Source organism: Oncorhynchus mykiss, chromosome 17, assembly GCF_057628025.1.
Source record: "Oncorhynchus mykiss isolate SJ-2025 chromosome 17, ASM5762802v1, whole genome shotgun sequence".
Classification (NCBI taxonomy): Eukaryota; Metazoa; Chordata; class Actinopteri; order Salmoniformes; family Salmonidae; genus Oncorhynchus; species Oncorhynchus mykiss.
This window is the reverse complement of record NC_143038.1, coordinates 7,946,452-7,965,037: the sequence shown is the minus strand read 5'-3', so window position 1 is coordinate 7,965,037 and position 18,586 is coordinate 7,946,452. Positions and strand designations below refer to the sequence as shown.

Below are 18,586 nucleotides of genomic sequence, written 5' to 3'. Positions count from 1 at the left end.
TCTCCATCTGTCTAGCCCCTCTTCTCTTTATCTGTCTGTCTAGCCCCTCTCTTTCTCTGTCTTCTAGCTCCTCTCTCTTTCTGTCTGTCTAGCCCCTCACAAATCAAAATCAAATCAAATGTATTTATAAAGCCCTTCTTACATCAGCTGATATCTCAAAGTGCTGTACAGAAACCCTGCCTAAAACCACAAACAGCAAGCAATGCAGGTGTAGAAGATGTAGAAGAGAGGGGCTAGACAGACAGAGAAATGGTTAGGAAAAACTCTCTAGAAAGGAGGGTCACCTCTTTCTTTCTCTGTCATTCTAGCCCCTCTCCCTTTCTCTGCCTGTCTAGCCCCCTGCTATTTTTATGTCTGTCTAGCCCCTCTCTTTCTCTGTCTTTTTAGCCCCTCTCCCTTTGTCTGTCTGTCTAGCCCCTCTCCCTTTGTCTGTCTAGCCCCTCTCTTTCTGTCTGTCTATCCCCTCTCTCTTTCTCTTCCTGTCTACCCCTCTCTCTTTCTCTTCCTGTCTAGCCCCTCTCTTTCTCTTCCTGTCTCGCTCCTCTCTTTCTCTACCTGTCTAGCGCCTCTCTCTTTCTCTGCCTGTCTAGCCCCTCTCTCTTTCTGTCTGTCTAGCCCCTCTCTCTTTCTCTGCCTGTCTAGCCCCTCACTCTCTCTCTGCCTGTCTAGTCCCTCTCTCTTTCTCCGTCTGTCTAGCCCCTCTCTCTTTCTCTACCTTTCTAGCCCCTCTCTCTTTCTCTAACTGTCTAGCCCCTCTCTCTTTCTCTGTCTGTCTAGCCCCTCTCTCTTTCTCTACCTGTCTAGCCCCTATCTCTTTCTCTGCCTGTCTAGCCCCTCTCTCTTTCTCTGCCTGTCTAGCCCCTCTCTCTTTCTCTACCTGTCTTGCCCCTCTCTCTTTCTCTACCTGTCTTGTCCCTCTCTCTTTCTCCGTCTGTCTAGTCCCTCTCTCTTTCTCCGTCTGTCTAGTCCCTCTCTCTTTCTGTCAATCTAGCCACCTGCTCTTTCTCTGTCTGTCTAGCCCCTCTCTCTTTCGGTCTAGCCCCTCTCTCTTTCTGTCCATCTAGCTACCCGCTCTTTCTCTGCCTGGTTTCCCTTTTTCTGTGTTGGTCAGAGCAGCAGGGCTTTCCAGGATGATCCTGTTACAACGGGTAAAAAGCCTCTCTCTGGGAGGTATGGTAAGGCAAGGTATGGATTTATATGTTACAGTGAGTAAGTGGAATAATTAATTTACACCCCATAGACATAGGATAGAGCAGGATAGGGCCTTTTAGATTCAGTAGGCTAACAAGTCTGGCCCACTGACCGTGTGTGTGTGTGTGTGCAGCCCTTACCTGGTCTGGCGTGGTCTTGCCCTCCTCAGCAACCATGGCACGCAGGCAGGAGATGGAGCCGATGAGAGGCACAGCCAGACCAACACGTAGATACCTCTGACCCTTCGTACTGAACACCAGGGTCACACTCATACACCTGGAGAGGGAGACAGAAAGAGAATATTGTTCCAGACAGTTCTTCACAAGCACACACACAAAGACAGCGTCAAGACATTGCACTTGCTGTGTTGTTCTCTTATCTCCTCCATGGTGTCTGTCTGGGCATGCTTGACTGCAAGGTGATGCTAACGACACAGCCTGTCTGTGTCTGCTTAGGAATGCCTATCTACAATCAACAGGAGCTAGCTAGTGCAGAAGATGTGGGCATGACAAGTGGAGCAACAGGAAGGATGAAGGGATGAGCACTTAGTGCTATGAGGCCACAGGTTTGAGGTGACTTAGTTGAGGGAAGAAGGGGTGGAGGGATAGAGAGATGGAGGGATGGATAGAGGAATAGAGGAAAGTCTGGGAGAGAGACAGGAGCTCTGATGACGCCCCAGCTTCCTGCATCATGCATTATTCAGGAAGTGTTGCGTCGTTGCTAACAGAGTGCTCAAAAAGCAGAGTGAGATGCGGTGTACAAAGTAAGAGCCAGTGATGTTAGTTTACCCCCTGCTGATGTAAGAAGACACAAAATCACTGAGATTTCACTAACTGTGTGTGTCTCTGCCACTGAGATTTCACTAACTGTGTGTGTCTCCGCCACTGAGATTTCACTAACTGTGTGGGTCTCACTTGGACTGATAAGGATTCATGAAGTCAGTCTCTTGGCATTAAGGTCATTTATGGCTTGCGAAAGTATTCACCCCCCTTGGCATTTTTCCTATTTTGTTGCCTACAACCTGGATTTAAAATAGATTTTTTGGGGGGGTTTTGTAACATTTGATTTACACAACATGCCTACCACCTTGAAGATGGAAAATATTTATTATTGAGAAACAAACAAAAAATAAGATTTTTTTTAAACAGACTTGAGTGTGCATAACTATTCACCCCCCAAAGTTAATATTTTGTAGAGAAATCTTTTGCAACAATTACAGCTGCAAGTCTCTTGAGGTATGTCTCTATAAGCTTGACACATCTAGCCACTGGGATTTTGCCCATTTTTCAAGAACAAACTGCTCCAGCTCCTTCAAGTTGGATGGGTTCCGCTGGTGTACAACAACAAGTCATACCACATATTCTCAATTGGATTCAGGTCTGGGCTTTGACTAGGCCATTCCAATACATTTAAATGTTTGCCCTTAAACCACTTGAGTGTTGCTTTAGCAGTATGCTTCGGGTCATTGTCCTGCTGGAAGGTGATCCTCCGTCCCAGTCTCAAATCTCTGGAAGACAAAGAGGTTTCCCTCAAGAATTTCCTGTATTTAGTACCATCCATCATCCCTTCAATTCTGACCAGTTTCCCAGTCCCTGCCGATGGTGTTCTCGGGGTGATGAGAGGTGTTGGGTTTGCGTCAAACATTGTGTTTTCATTGATGGCCAAAAAGCTCAATTTGAGTTTCATCTGACCAGAGTACCTTCTTCCATATGTTTGGGGAGTCTCCCACATGCCTTTTGGCGAACACCAAACGTGTTTGCTTATTTTTTTCTTTAAGCAATGGCTTTTTTTCAGGCCACTCTTCCGTAAAGCCCAGCTCTGTGGAGTGTACAGCTTACAGTGGTCCTATGGACAGATACGATCTCCGCTGTGTGTCACGTTCTGACCTCTATTTCCGTTGTTTTGTATTTATTTAGTATGGTCAGGGCGTGAGTTGGGTGGGCAGTCTATGTTTGTTTTTCTATGTTTTGGGGCATTTCTATGTTTTCGGCCTAGTATGGTTCTCAATCAGAGGCAGGTGTCATTAGTTGTCTCTGATTGAGAATCATACTTATAGCCTGGGTTGCACTGTTTGTTTGTGGGTGATTGTCTATGTTAGTGGCTTGTGTCAGCACAGGTCTCATTTTGTAGCTTCACGGTCGAATTTGGTTTATTGTTTTTGTTACTCTTTTGTATAGTGTTCAGTCTTTCTTTATTAAAGATTTTACCATGGACACTTACCACGCCGCATATTGGTCCTCTGATCCTTCTCGCCTCTCCTCTTCAGACGAAGAGGAGGACGACCGTGAGACTGTGGAACTTTGTAGCTCCTTCAGGATTTTCTTTGGTCTCTTTGTTGCCTCTCTGATTAATGCCCTCCTTGCCTGGTCTGTGAGTTTAGGTGTCGTCCCTCTCTTGGCATGTTTGTTGTGGTTCCATATTCTTTCCATTTTTTAATAATGGATTTAATGGTGCACCGTTAGATGTTTAAAGTTTCTGATATTTTTTTATAACCCAACCCTGATCTGTACTTCTCTACAACTTTGTCCCTGACCTGTTTGGAGAGCTCCTTGGTCTTCATGGTGCCGCTTGCTTGGTGGTGCCCCTTGCTTAGTGGTGCCCCTTGCTTAGTGGTGTTGCAGACTCTGGGGTCTTTCAGAACAGGTGTATATATACTGAGATCACGTAACATGTCATGTGACACAGATTGCACACAGGTGGACTTTATTTAACTAATTATGTGACTTATGAACGTAATTGGATGCACCAGATCTTATTTAGGTGCTTCACAGCAAAGGGGGTGAATACATCTGGACAAGAGCAATACCTATGTAAGAATGCTGTTCATCGACTACAGCTCAGCATTTAACTCCAAACTCGTCATTAAGCTCGAGACCCTGGGTCTCAACCCCGCCCTGTGCAACTGGGTCCTGGACTTCCTGACGGGCCACCCCCAGGTGGTGAGGATAGGAAACAACCTCTCCACCCCGCTGATCCCCAACACTGGGGCCCCACAAGGGTGCGTTCTCAGCCCTCTCCTGTACTCCCTGTTCACCCATGACTGCGTGGCCATGCACGCCTCCAACTCAATCATCAAGTTTGCAAACGACACTACATTGGTAGGCTTGATTACCAACAACGACGAGACGGCCTACAGGGAGGAGGTGAGGGCCCTCGGAGTGTGGTGTCAGGAAAATAACCTCACACTCAATGTCAACAAAACAAAAGGAGATGATCGTGGACTTCAGGAAACAGCAGAGGGAGCAGCCCTATCCACATCGACGGGACAGTAGTGGAAAAGGTGGAAAGTTTTAAGTTCCTTGGCGTACACATCACGGAAAACTGAAATGGTCCACTCACACAGACAGCGTGGTGAAGAAGGTGCAGCAGCGCCCCTTCAACCGCAGGAGGCTGAAGAAATTTGGCTTGTCACCAAAAACCCTCACAAACGTTTACATTTGTATCACCGCCTGGTACGGCAACTGCTCCTCCCACAACCGTAAGGCTCTCCAGAGGGTAGTGAGGTCTGCACAACGCATCACCGGGGGCAAACTACCTGCCCTCCAGGACACCTATACCACCCGATGTCACAGGAAGCCAAAAAGATCAGTCAGTACAGGTGCATCAAAGCTGGGACCGAGAGACTGAAAAACAGCTTCTATCTCAAGGCCATCAGACTGTTAAACAGCCATCACTAACATCGAGTGGCAGCTGCCAACATACAGACTCAAATCTCTAGCCACTTTAATAATAAAAATTGGATGTAATAAATGTATCACTAGCCACTTTAAACAATGCCACTTTATATAATGTTTACATACATTGCTAATCTCATATGTATATACTGTACTCTATACTATCTACTGCATCTTGCCTATGCCGTTCGTCCATCGCTCATCCACATATTTTTATGTACATATTCTTATTTGTTCCTTTACACTTGTGTGTATAAGCTAGTTGCTGTGAAATTGTTAGATTACTTGTTAGATATTACTGCATGGTCGGAACTAGAAGCACAAGCATTTCGCTACACTCACATTAACATCTGCTAACCATGTGTATGTGACCAATAAAATTTGACTTGACTTGACATATGCACGCACCACTTTTCCGTTATTTTACTGCCAAACTAGCATGTTAATGTGGATAGACTGTCTGCCCTGTGGATAGACTGTCTGTGAGCTAGAGAGGGACAATGCGATATATATGCTATCCAAGCAACCTGTTGTGTATCTGTCAGAAACGCCCACCCTGCTTTTCACAACACTAGAACTTGATCATATTCCACTGTGTCTTGTTGTCACAACTGGTAACATGGAAAGTGTACATGTCACACACACACACATACACACACACACACACACACACACACTCACACGCGCAGTGGCTTTATGACTGGTGTGGCTTACCTGGTTTGCCGCAGGGGAATGGGCAGTGAGATGCAGAGGAAGGGGTCAAAGGTGTTGCTCTGTTTAAGGCAATGTGGACATGTCAGGGAGGACCTATAGACACAAGGGAGAGAGGGGGTTGGGTTAAAGGGATAGTTCACCCCAATTACTAAATGACATAATAGTCTCCTTACCCTGTAAACAGTCTATGGACAAGGTATGACAGCAATCCACGCTTTGGTTTTGTTTACCTGGCCACTGTTTCAAATGCTAACATTTAATCAATGCAAGTCAATGCTAACTATATTAGCATTTTTGCGCATCATGTCCAGATCATCTATGTCACTTCATTAAGTTACACAATACATGTTTTAATACTTTAGGATGAGTAGGCCAGAAACAATAGAAGGTCAACCTGGTCAAATCACAGAGAGCAAACAAATCCATTTTACCAACCAGCTCCTCTCATGTGATGTGGGATGGTGTGGTACACATGCACATGATATTGGGCACCGTGTGTGTGTGTGTGTGTGTGTGTGTGTGTGTGTGTGTGTGTGTGTGTGTGTGGAGAGGTAAAGATGTTCGACCTCACCTGGCAAGGCTTCTATATGTGTAACGTTATGCATGGCGGTAGGTGGACAGAACAGAGAAAGTGCATTTAGCTACAAGAGAAACAACACTACACCTGGAGCCTCACATCCCCAGTTAGAAAACACACCGGAATAGACTGAAATATTCACAAGGACGGAGAGAAATAACCTGGTTTTATTTTTGAATATTTTAGCAGGTGTTCAAAAATCGTGGTGGGAAGGGAGGAATGTGGGGAAGAAAAAAGTCATACTGCAGGAATTCAGTAGATGTATCGCTTAGCCAGCTTAAATACATTTGACCGGTAATGCTTAGGTTCATTTGAATAATTTTGTGGAATTAAATTGGTGTGTGTGTATTTTCGTTAGTCGTCATGCATCTTATTTATCACACGTGCATGGCATACAGAGCTTAGTTTGAGGAGAGGAAGAGCCTACTTATTGGAGTGAAAACTGCTTTCGGAAGCCAAGTCATTGCGCAACAAATAACAATTCTAAAGGCAATCGCGTGTTATTAACATTGGTGGCCACGATTAAAAAAGGAACTATTTTTATTTCTCAATATCAACTCGTAGAGCGAGCGTCCCATTCGCCAATCGGATGCATACGCTATAGCCTGCCTACCGCTGACTATCAGCGCATCATCACCATTTTGCAATATGAGCTTGCGGCAGTATAAATGTTTGAAACTTGAACGTTTTACGTCACTTCAAATAATGAGGCATGTCTTACCTTGCTTCAAAGTAGCCTAATGAAAATCCATCCATAGAAACACGGAGGTCATTTTTTTATAAAGACTTCCTCATGCCATTAACCAGCATTTCTCTCCTGTTCTATTGGTTTTCATATTTACTTTATTTCGTTGTCCAGAAGCCAAAGGCACAATCCTAGTCATATTAGCAACTAGAGGTCGACCGATTATGATTTTTCACCGCCGATACCGATACCAATTATTGGAGGACAAAAAAAGCCGATATGATTAATCGGACGATTTTTAAAATGTATTTGTGATAATGACAATTACCACAATACTGAATGAACACTTGTTTTAATTTAACATAATACATCAATAATATCAATTTAGCCTCAAATAAATAATGAAACATGTTCAATTTGGTTTAAATACTGCAAAAACAAAGTGTTGGAGAAGAAAGTAAAAGTGCAATATGTGCCATGTAAGAAAGTTTAAGTTCCTTGCTCAGAACATGAGAACATATGAAAGCTAGTGGTTCCTTTTAACATGAGTCTTCAATATTCCAGGTAAGAAGTTTTAGGTTGTAGTTATTAAAGGAATTATAGGACTATTTCCCTCTACCATTTTGTATTTTATTAACCTTTGGCTATTGGATGTTCTTATAGGCACTTTAGTATTGCCAGTGTAACAGTATAGCTTCTGTCCCTCTCCTCTCTCCTCCCTGGGCTCGAACCAGGAACACATCGACAAAAGCCACCCTCGAAGCAGCATTACCCATGCAGAGCAAGGGGAACAACTACTCTAAGTCTCAGAGCGAGTGACGTTTGAAACACTATTAGCGCGCACCCTGCTAACTAGCTAGACATTTCACATCACATCGTTACACCAGCCTAATCTCGGGAGTTGATAGGCTTGAATTCATAAACAGCAGAGCTGCTGGCAAAACGCATGAAAGTGCTGTTTGAATGAATGCTTATGAGCCTGCTGGTGCCCACCATCGCTCAGTCAGACTGTATCAAATCATAGACTCAATTATAACATAATAACACACAGAAATACAAGCCTTAGGTCATTAATATGGTCGAATCCGGAAACTATCATCTCGAAAACAAAACATTTATTATTTCAGTGAAATATTCCTGTTACATTGTACAACCTTCAATGTTATGTCATAATTACGTAAAATTCGGGCAAATTAGTTTGCAATGAGCCAGGCGGCCCAAGCTGTTGCATATACCCTGACTCTGCGTGCAATGAACGCAAGAGAAGTGACACAATTTCACCTGGTTAATATTGCCTGCTAACCTGGATTTATTTTAGCTAAATATGCAGGTTTAAAAATATATACTTCTGTGTATTGATTTTAAGAAAGGCATTGATGTTTATGGTTAGGTACACGTTTTCTCGAATGCGCACTGCATCGATTATATGCAACGCAGGACACGCTAGATAAACTAGTAATATCATCAACCATGTGTTATAACTAGTGATTATGACTGATTAAGTTTAATGCTAGCTAGCAACTTACCTTGGCTTCTTACTGCATTCGCGTAACAGGCGGGCTCCTCGTGAGGCAGGTGGTGGTGCAAGATTGAATCCCTGAGCTGACAAGGTAAAAATCTGTCGTTCTGACCCTGAACAAGGCAGTTAACCCACCGTTCCTAGGCCGTCATTGAAAATAAGAATGTGTTCTTAACTGACTTGCCTAATTAAATAAAGATTAAATAAAAGTGTAAAAATATGTATATATATTTTTTTAAAGGCAAAATCGGCGCCCAAAATGACCGATTTTTGATTGTTATGAAAACTTGAAATCGGCCCTAATTAATCGGCCTTTCCGATTAATCAGTCGACCTCTATTAGCAACCCATCATTGTAGTTACTATTAGATTCCCCCTCTTTCTATGTTCCTAATTGAGATTTCTGTCCTCTCTGTCAAATGGAACTGCTCGTATTAGATGCACAGATTAAAACTGTGTTTGAGAATCTAGGTTTATTATTAATGTTTGAGAATCTAGGTTTATTAGCTGCTCCATTACAGGAGCTGCATGGTCAATAATAGGCTATAGCTTTTTGACTGAAAGACGATAGGCTTGCTTAATGAAAAATGTCCGGTCCTTGTATGCATAGTATCAGAGAGGAAGAAGCGAAGCGAGGGGTTTCACTAACCAAAATCTGTCCAAAATAAATCCAATGTGTTTCTCTGGGCTTATTTTGGGCCTAAGCTTGTCGCCTGCTTTCCTGTTTTTGGACGACTCCCATTGCTCTGGCGGAAACATAAGCATCTTGTCATTATTTTCAGATCTCTGACAGTTTTTTCTCTCGGTCACGTAATTATTTTTTTTTACAGTTTATTGACCGGTTAATAATGATGGTCAGTTAGTCGGAAACAAAATTGACTGAAATATGAATCCTAAGTAGATGTGCTTATTAGAAAAAGAGAGGCGCAGACGGAAACAGAAGAGAGAGCACCAAGTCAACTGAGAAGCAAGGACTTCCAGATTGACAGGGACATGACATCTGCGACATCATCCCAATGCAAAAGAGTCACTATCTTGTCTCATCCTCCCGTGTCATACAGGGCATCCACTACCAGTGTCAACCAACACAATAATGACTCCAACATGAATACCTCCCTGGCCGGTGGCCCAGCCAGAGTACACCCAGGGGGATTTAGTAATGGTGCCCTACAAGGGGATCAGCAGGGGATGAGCCTGAGGGTTAAGCACAGAAACATGGAGGACAGCCCAGAGGACTGTTTCAGCAGCATCCCCGGGGGAGGGGAAAGGCGGATGCACAGGGGAGAAAGAAAGGTGGCAGTAGAGAGAAAGATGGAGGCAGAGAAGGAAGGATGGTGGTGGTAGAGAGAAGGATGGAAGGTGGTAGAGAGAAAGATGGAGGCAGAGGAGAGATGGAAGGATGGTGGTGGCGTGGCGGAGATTTTTTTGGACTATACTCGGCCTTGTCTCAGGATGGTAAGTTGGTGGTTGAAGATATCCCTCTCGTGGTGTGGGGGCTGTGCTTTGGCAAAGTGGGTGGGGTTATGTCCTTCCTGTTTGGCCCTGTCCAGGGGTATCATCGGATGGGGCCACAGTGTCTCCTGACCCCTCCTGTCTCAGCCTCCAGTATTTATGCTGCAGTAGTTTATGTGTCGGGGGGCTAGGGTCAGTCTGTTATATCTGGAGTACTTCTCCTGTCTTATCCAGTGTCCTGTGTGAATTTAAGTATGCTCTCTCTAATTCTCTCTTTCTCTCGGAGGACCTGAGCCCTAGGACCTCAGGACTACCTGGCCGTGCTGCTGCTCCAGTTTCAACTGTTCTGCCTGTGATTATTATTATTTGACCATGCTGGTCATTTATAAACATTTGAACATCTTGGCCATGTTCTGTTATAATCTCCACCCGGCACAGCCAGAAGAGGACTGGCCATCCCTCATAACCTGGTTCCTCTCTAGGTTTCTTCCTAGGTTTTGGCCTTTCTAGGGAGTTTTTCCTAGCCACCGTGCTTCTACACCTGCATTGCTTGCTGTTTGGGGTTTTAGGCTGGGTTTCTATACAGCACGTTGAGATATCAGCTGATGTACGAAGGGCTATATAAATACATTTGATTTGATTTGGTGGTATAGAAAAGGAAGAATGGCGGTGGTAGAGAGAAGGAAGGATGGTGGTGGTAGAGAGAAGGAAGAGTGGTGGTGGTAGAGAGAAGGAAGGACGGTGGTGGTAGAGAAGAGGAAGGACGGTGGTGGTAGAGAGAAGGAAGGACTGTGGTGGTAGAGAGAAGGAAGGATGGTGGTAGTAGAAGGAAGGAAGGATGGTGGTAGTAGAAGGAAGGAAGGAAGGATGGTGGTGAAAGAGAGAAGGAAGGATGGTGGTAGTAGAAGGAAGGATGGTGGTGAAAGAGAGAAGGAAGGATGGTGGTGGTAGAAGGAAGGAAGGAAGGATGGTGGTGGTAGAAGGAAGGAAGGATGGTGGTAGAAGGGAGAAGGAAGGACGGTGGTGGTAGAAGGAAGGAAGGACGGTGGTGGTAGAAGGAAGGAAGGACGGTGGTGGTAGAAGGAAGGAAGGACGGTGGTGGTAGAGGGAAGGATGGTGGTGGTAGAAGGAAGAATGGTGGTGGTAGAAGGAAGGATGGTGGTGGTAGAGGGAAGGATGGACGGTGGTGGTAGAGGGAAGGATGGACGGTGGTGGTAGAAGGAAGGATGGTGGTGGTAGAGGGAAGGATGGACGGTGGTGGTAGAAGGAAGGAAGGATGTATGGTGGTGGTAGAAGGAAGGATGGATGGTGGTGGTAGAGGGAAGGAAGGACGGTGGTGGTAGAAGGAAGGATGGTGGTGGTAGAGAGAAGGATGGATGGTGGTAGAGAGAAAGATGGAGAGATGGAAGGATGGTGGTGGCGTGGCGGAGATTTTTTTGGACTATACTCGGCCTTGTCTCAGGATGGTAAGTTGGTGGTTGAAGATATCCCTCTCGTGGTGTGGGGGTGTGCTTTGGCAAAGTGGGTGGGGTTATGTCCTTCCTGTTTGGCCCTGTCCAGGGGTATCATCGGATGGGGCCACAGTGTCTCCTGACCCCTCCTGTCTCAGCCTCCAGTATTTATGCTGCAGTAGTTTATGTGTCGGGGGGCTAGGGTCAGTCTGTTATATCTGGAGTACTTCTCCTGTCTTATCCGGTGTCCTGTGTGAATTTAAGTATGCTCTCTCTAATTCTCTCTTTCTCTTGGAGGACCTGAGCCCTAGGACCTCAGGACTACCTGGCCGTGCTGCTGCTCCAGTTTCAACTGTTCTGCCTGTGATTATTATTATTTGACCATGCTGGTCATTTATAAACATTTGAACATCTTGGCCATGTTCTGTTATAATCTCCACCCGGCACAGCCAGAAGAGGACTGGCCATCCCTCATAACCTGGTTCCTCTCTAGGTTTCTTCCTAGGTTTTGGCCTTTCTAGGGAGTTTTTCCTAGCCACCGTGCTTCTACACCTGCATTGCTTGCTGTTTGGGGTTTTAGGCTGGGTTTCTATACAGCACTTTGAGATATCAGCTGATGTACGAAGGGCTATATAAATACATTTGATTTGATTTGGTGGTATAGAAAAGGAAGAATGGCGGTGGTAGAGAGAAGGAAGGATGGTGGTGGTAGAGAGAAGGAAGAGTGGTGGTGGTAGAGAGAAGGAAGGACGGTGGTGGTAGAGAAGAGGAAGGACGGTGGTGGTAGAGAGAAGGAAGGACTGTGGTGGTAGAGAGAAGGAAGGATGGTGGTAGTAGAAGGAAGGAAGGATGGTGGTAGTAGAAGGAAGGAAGGAAGGATGGGGGTGAAAGAGAGAAGGAAGGATGGTGGTAGTAGAAGGAAGGATGGTGGTGAAAGAGAGAAGGAAGGATGGTGGTGGTAGAAGGAAGGAAGGATGGTGGTGGTAGAAGGAAGGAAGGATGGTGGTAGAAGGGAGAAGGAAGGACGGTGGTGGTAGAAGGAAGGAAGGACGGTGGTGGTAGAAGGAAGGAAGGACGGTGGTGGTAGAAGGAAGGAAGGACGGTGGTGGTAGAGGGAAGGATGGTGGTGGTAGAAGGAAGAATGGTGGTGGTAGAAGGAAGGATGGTGGTGGTAGAGGGAAGGATGGTGGTGGTAGAGGGAAGGATGGACGGTGGTGGTAGAAGGAAGGATGGTGAGAGGGAAGGATGGACGGTGGTGGTAGAAGGAAGGAAGGATGTATGGTGGTGGTAGAAGGAAGGATGGATGGTGGTGGTAGAGGGAAGGAAGGACGGTGGTGGTAGAAGGAAGGATGGCGGTGGTAGAGGGAAGGATGGACGGTGGTGGTAGAAGGAAGGAAGGATGGATGGTGGTGGTAGAAGGAAGGAAGGATGGTGGTGGTGGTAGAAGGAAGGATGTTGGTGGTAGAGAGAAGGATGGACAGTGGTGGTAGAAGGAAGGAAGGATTATGGTGGTAGAGGGAAGATGGACAGTGGTGGTAGAAGGAAGGAAGGATGGTGGTGGTAGAAGGAAGGAAGAACGGTGGTGGTAGAGAGAAGGAAAGATGGTGGTGGTAGAGCGAAGGAAGGACTGTGGTGGTAGAGAAGGAAGGACGGTGGTGGTAGAAGGAAGGAAGGATGGTGGTGGTGGTAAGAAGGAAGGGTGGTGGTAGTGGTAGAGAGAAGGAAGGACGGTGGTGGTAGAGCAAAGGAAGGACTGTGGTGGTAGAGGGAAGGATGGATGGTGGTGGTAGAGGGAAGGATGGATGGTGGTGGTAGAAGGAAGGATGGATGGTGGTGGTAGAGGGAAGGATGGATGGTGGTGGTAGAGGGAAGGATGGATGGTGGTGGTAGAGAGAAGGAAGGACGGTGGTGGTAGAGCGAAGGAAGGACTGTGGTGGTAGAGGGAAGGATGGATGGTGGTGGTAGAGGGAAGGATGGATGGAGGTGGTAGAAGGAAGGATGGATGGTGGTGGTAGAGGGAAGGATGGATGGTGGTGGTAGAGGGAAGGATGGATGGTGGTGGTAGAAGGAAGGGTGGATGGTGGTGGTAGAGGGAAGGATGGATGGTGGTGGTAGAGGGAAGGATGGGTGGTGGTGGTAGAGGGAAGGATGGATGGTGGTGGTAGAGGGAAGGATGGGTGGTGGTGGTAGAGGGAAGGATGGGTGGTGGTGGTAGAGGGAAGGATGGATGGTGGTGGTAGAAGGAAGGATGGATGGTGGTGGTAGAGGGAAGGATGGGTGGTGGTGGTAGAGGGAAGGATGGATGGTGGTGGTAGAGGGAAGGATGGGTGGTGGTGGTAGAGGGAAGGATGGATGGTGGTGGTAGAGGGAAGGATGGAGGGGTGAAAGGAAAAGGAAAGAATGAAGACGAGGTAGACACAAAGCAGATTGGTTGGAGAGAGAGAGGCAGCCATTCAGACTTGCTTGTGTGGAACATATTAGCTCCACCGTGCTGATACATCTGACTGCTCTGCTCTCTCTTTTCCTCCTGGTTGTTCTCAGCTGAATGAGTCCAGGTTATCAGGTGTTCTGCTGAGTCACTCCAGGACAGTGATGCAGTCAAGTATAGTCGGTACAGGTCTGTAGCGAGAGTTGTTACAACACAGGGCCTGTATCCACAAAGAGTCACAGAGTAGGAGCGCTGATCTAGGACCTGTCCTTATAAATCTTATTCCTTTCAATCTAAAAGGCTACACTAATCCTAGATCAGCGCTCTTACTCTGAGACTCTTTGTGGATACAGAGGTTTTGTAGAGATGTGCCCAGATATCATAGAAATAGCATTACGATTTCAACAGTATTACTTAGTTATTGTATTTCTATGGATCCCAGATTTCCCCCATTCAACACTCTGTCAGGCTGTAAATGACATTCTGACAGTCACAGCATTAGCTGTGCTTACACCTCCCAACGTCACTTGGAACGCTCTCCGTGGAGTCTGACGTGTACACAATCACTTAGAACGTAGTATGTGGAGGCTGATGTGTACACAATCACTTAGAACGTAGTATGTGGAGTCAGACGTGTACACAATCACTTAGAACGTAGTATGTGGAGTCAGACGTGTACACAATCACTTAGAACGTAGTATGTGGAGTCAGACGTGTACACAATCACTTAGAACGTAGTATGTGGAGTCAGACGTGTACACAATCACTTAGAACGTAGTATGTGGAGTCAGACGTGTACACAATCACTTAGAACGTAGTATGTGGAGTCTGACGTGTACACAATCACTTAGAACGTAGTATGTGGAGGCTGATGTGTACACAATCACTTAGAACGTAGTATGTGTAGTCTGATGTGTACACAATCACTTAGAACGTAGTATGTGGAGTCTGATGTGTACACAATCACTTAGAACGCTCTCTGTGGAGTCTGACGTGTACACAATCACTTAGAACGTAGTATGTGGAGTCTGATGTGTACACAATCACTTAGAACGTAGTATGTGGAGTCTGATGTGTACACAATCACTTAGAACATAGTATGTGGAGTCTGATGTGTACACAATCACTTAGAACGCTCTCCGTGGAGTCTGATGTGTACACAATCACTTAGAACATAGTATGTGGAGTCTGACGTGTACACAATCACTTAGAACGTAGTATGTGGAGTCTGATGTGTACACAATCACTTAGAACGTAGTATGTGGAGTCTGATGTGTACACAATCACTTAGAACTTAGTATGTGGAGTCTGATGTGTACACAATCACTTAGAACTTAGTATGTGGAGTCTGATGTGTACACAATCACTTAGAACGTAGTATGTGGAGTCTGATGTGTACACAATCACTTAGAACTTAGTATGTGGAGTCTGATGTGTACACAATCACTCAGAACTTAGTATGTGGAGTCTGACGTGTACACAATCACTTAGAACGTAGTATGTGGAGTCTGATGTGTACACAATCACTTAGAACGTAGTATGTGGAGTCTGATGTGTAAACAATCACTTAGAACTTAGTATGTGGAGTCTGACGTGTACACAATCACTTAGAACGTAGTATGTGGAGTCTGACGTGTACACAATCACTTAGAACGTAGTATGTGGAGTCTGATGTGTAAACAATCACTTAGAACGTAGTATGTGGAGTCTGATGTGTAAACAATCACTTAGAACTTAGTATGTGGAGTCTGACGTGTACACAATCACTTAGAACGTAGTATGTGGAGTCTGATGTGTACACAATCACTTAGAACGTAGTATGTGGAGTCTGACGTGTACACAATCACTTAGAACTTAGTATGTGGAGTCTGATGTGTAAACAATCACTTAGAACGTAGTATGTGGAGTCTGATGTGTACACAATCACTTAGAACGTAGTATGTGGAGTCTGACGGCGTTTCCACTCGGGTTGGTTCACCTGTCTGTGAGGAGAGAGTCTGTCAGTGTGTGTGTGTGTCAAGCCTATCCTCGCACCACCATCCACTCTGCATTTGGCTGACTCCACAGCACCAATCCCCTGGCCTCTAGCCCACAGCAACGAGTTAGCAGTCCTACCGACCGACAGTCTACCAGAGATCATTATTCATCATTTATACAGATGAGGTTTTGAACAGCCTCCCTGCACTACCTAAATAAATAGTATGTGACCAGCATTACTAAACACGTAGCCTCATATCACCTTTCTTGAACGCAGCATCTGTATCGCTCAAGACCACTGAATTAAGACATAATAACCCAAACAGCATGACTGAACGTGCAAGCCTCACCCTATTGGAATCCAGCTCTCGTGTCATAGGCCTACATATAGCACATGTTACGCATCAACATACATGAGACAGAATTCAAACATCATGACACAGACAGTGCTTTTACAGAATGTTTGACCAGTAAATTAAACCAGTAAACAAGAGCTTTCGTGAACGCAGCTCTCATAGCAAACAGCTCACACCGTGCATTACCCTGAACCCACATTAGACAGAATGAAGATACGGTGTCAAACACACCACACAGACCTTTCTAGTGAATAGATTTGAACCCACGGTGAACCTCGTCTTCCATCATCCCCCTTTTTCCTTTCAGTTTCACCAGCTAAAAATCCCTCTCTGCTTGAATAATGTATTCCAATGCATTCACAGTCCATTTCATCCCAAAATTGAGAGGACAAATGCGAGATATAACTTCCCCAGGGGTTGGAGACAGCCGGGTCTCATAAATACTCAGTGCTCGGGTGAAAAGCCCATTTGAGATTCAATATGGTGCCATTATTGATTTGCATTTTCCACAAATGTGGCTAAAAGCAAAGTGGTAGAGAAACACATTGGTAATGGCCGGGGATGCGAATGATGCCTGAACAGAAATGAAAGGACCCCAATCCCAGACACTGATGGATACAGGCCCGGAACAGAGGTCCTGATGCCATTTCAGCCCAGTGCCACTCCAGGACAAAGGCACAGGCTCAAGTATCCCCTCCTTCAGTCGTTCGACTAACCAATCAATCCACAGACAAAAGTCTACAGCATAGTGTCTTCTGCCCTGTAATTAGCATAACGTCTAAAGTGGAACACATGGCAGGTCCTTCCAGACTTTTACTCTACAGGTCAGCAGACAGTTCCTCCTCTGTTCCCTCCTTTCGTCTCTTCCTCATTTCCTCTCTTCCTCATTTCCTCTCTTCCTCCGGTGAAACCGTGAGGGCTGCTGTAGCCAGAGCGAAATCCCCCTGTCAGTCAGTCAGTCTGTCTAGGTTGCTGGTGTCCAGGTTGGGTTGGATGAGTGCACTGAAGCTGATCTGCCCCTATCTGCTTCTCCATTAGAGAAGGCTGCCTCTCTTTGAGGGGTGTGACGAGCTGGAAGATGAAGTCTGGGAATTAACGCAACGCGGGTTAGGAGACAAGCTGATTGGTCTGTTGAATGCTTCCTGTGCTGGACATTTGGATTGTGTCTTCATCTTCAAGAGATTGCGTGTGACATTTGTGATATTGGAGGCAGCTCCAAGCCAAAAAGGACGTTCACTTGTTTAAAAACTTTGAGTTGAAATCACCCCCCCTCCCCCACCCCCAAATAGTTGTTGTGACCTTCATCTCACAGTGTTGATGAAGTTTGAGGTTGACCATCCTCTTCGTCCTGCGAAAGTATTTCCTCTGTTGACGATGTGTACTATCTCCGAGTGGCCTTTACAGTTCCAGTGTGTTCATGTCAGAGAGTTCATGAGTATGCGGATGGTTACTGCCTCTATCCACTCAGAGAAGGGTATCCGCATCCCTGCCTGTGTGTATCCTGCTTGCATACTGAGAGGGGCGACGCGCTCTGGTCCCCATCTGCAGTGTGGAGATATGAGGCTAGACGAGGTTCTAATCGTCCCTCTCTCTCTCTCTCTCTGGTGTCGATCCAGGCCGTTGACAGCCTCCTCCTCCACGTCACCACGTCATTGGAGACCCGGACACCAGTTGTTGAACTCATTCTCTCAACAAACAATTGCACTATCATCTCTGGCAAGCTTCAACTGCAAGCACTTACTGTGTAGGCTCCTACAGTACAGATCCAAGTCCATAAAATAAAGGACACGTTGTGAGTGGGCACGCACACCTGAGAACTCTCAGCTCCTCTCTTAGCGTAAGTACTCCATTTCTCTTTTTATTACCTCAGCTGTTAGTGGGGTATCAACAAGGAGGAGGGGGGACGTATTGGCACTCCTCACAATTACTCCACCGTCCTCAACCACTAGAGTCAACCGCATCGTGAAACAGCGTACACAGTTTCACAGAGAGTAATAAAGTGCCTCAGCTCTGACAGTAGTGGGTCAATACAATTGTTTTGGTGTTTGCTTGGCAGAGAAGTAAACAGGGTAAACAGAACTACTGTTTTAGTGGGGTAATTGGCAGACCTGTGTGTGTGCGAACAGTGTGTGTGTGTGTGTGTGTGTGTGTGTGTGTGTGTGTGTGCGTGTGTGTGTGTGTGTGTGTGTGTGTGTGTGTGTGTGTGTGTGTGTGTGTGTGTGTGTGTGTGTGTGTGTGTGTGTGTGTGTGTGTGTGTGTGTGTGTGTGTGAGAGAGAGAGAGTAAGTGTTAATTGATGATAGTTAGAAGGTGTCGGGTCGGAAAGGGGAAGCAGGGCTTGGAGTCTCTACGCTCTGTACGTTCACAACAAAAACACCAGTGGAGAGATCAAAGCAGCCCTCCACTTCATCAACTCTCTAACCCCCACTTCAAAGCATCCAGCCTGGGATGGGATCAGCTCAGAGACGTCCCAGGTAAGGTCAAGGTGGAAGGGGGGAAGACGGCAGCCCAGGAGGCCTCCCCGGTGGAGAGGGAGAGAGTGTGAGTGGGTCATCATGGTAATA

The 18,586-nt window shown here is 46.0% G+C and overlaps 1 protein-coding gene across 2 annotated transcripts in view; it reads right to left on the bottom strand.

Annotated features, from left to right (window-relative positions):
• Positions 1 to 18,586, bottom strand: part of LOC110493556 (ubiquitin carboxyl-terminal hydrolase 43) — a 117,122-nt gene that overhangs the window by 50,784 nt on the left and 47,752 nt on the right. For both annotated transcript variants that reach the window (XM_021567902.3, XM_090204650.1), the window contains exons 4-5: positions 5,580 to 5,672; positions 1,332 to 1,467 (exon numbers count right to left, since the gene is read on the bottom strand). In XM_021567902.3, coding sequence (XP_021423577.3) covers positions 1,332 to 1,467; positions 5,580 to 5,672 — 229 coding nt within the window. The remainder of the gene's footprint in view (positions 1 to 1,331; positions 1,468 to 5,579; positions 5,673 to 18,586) is intronic.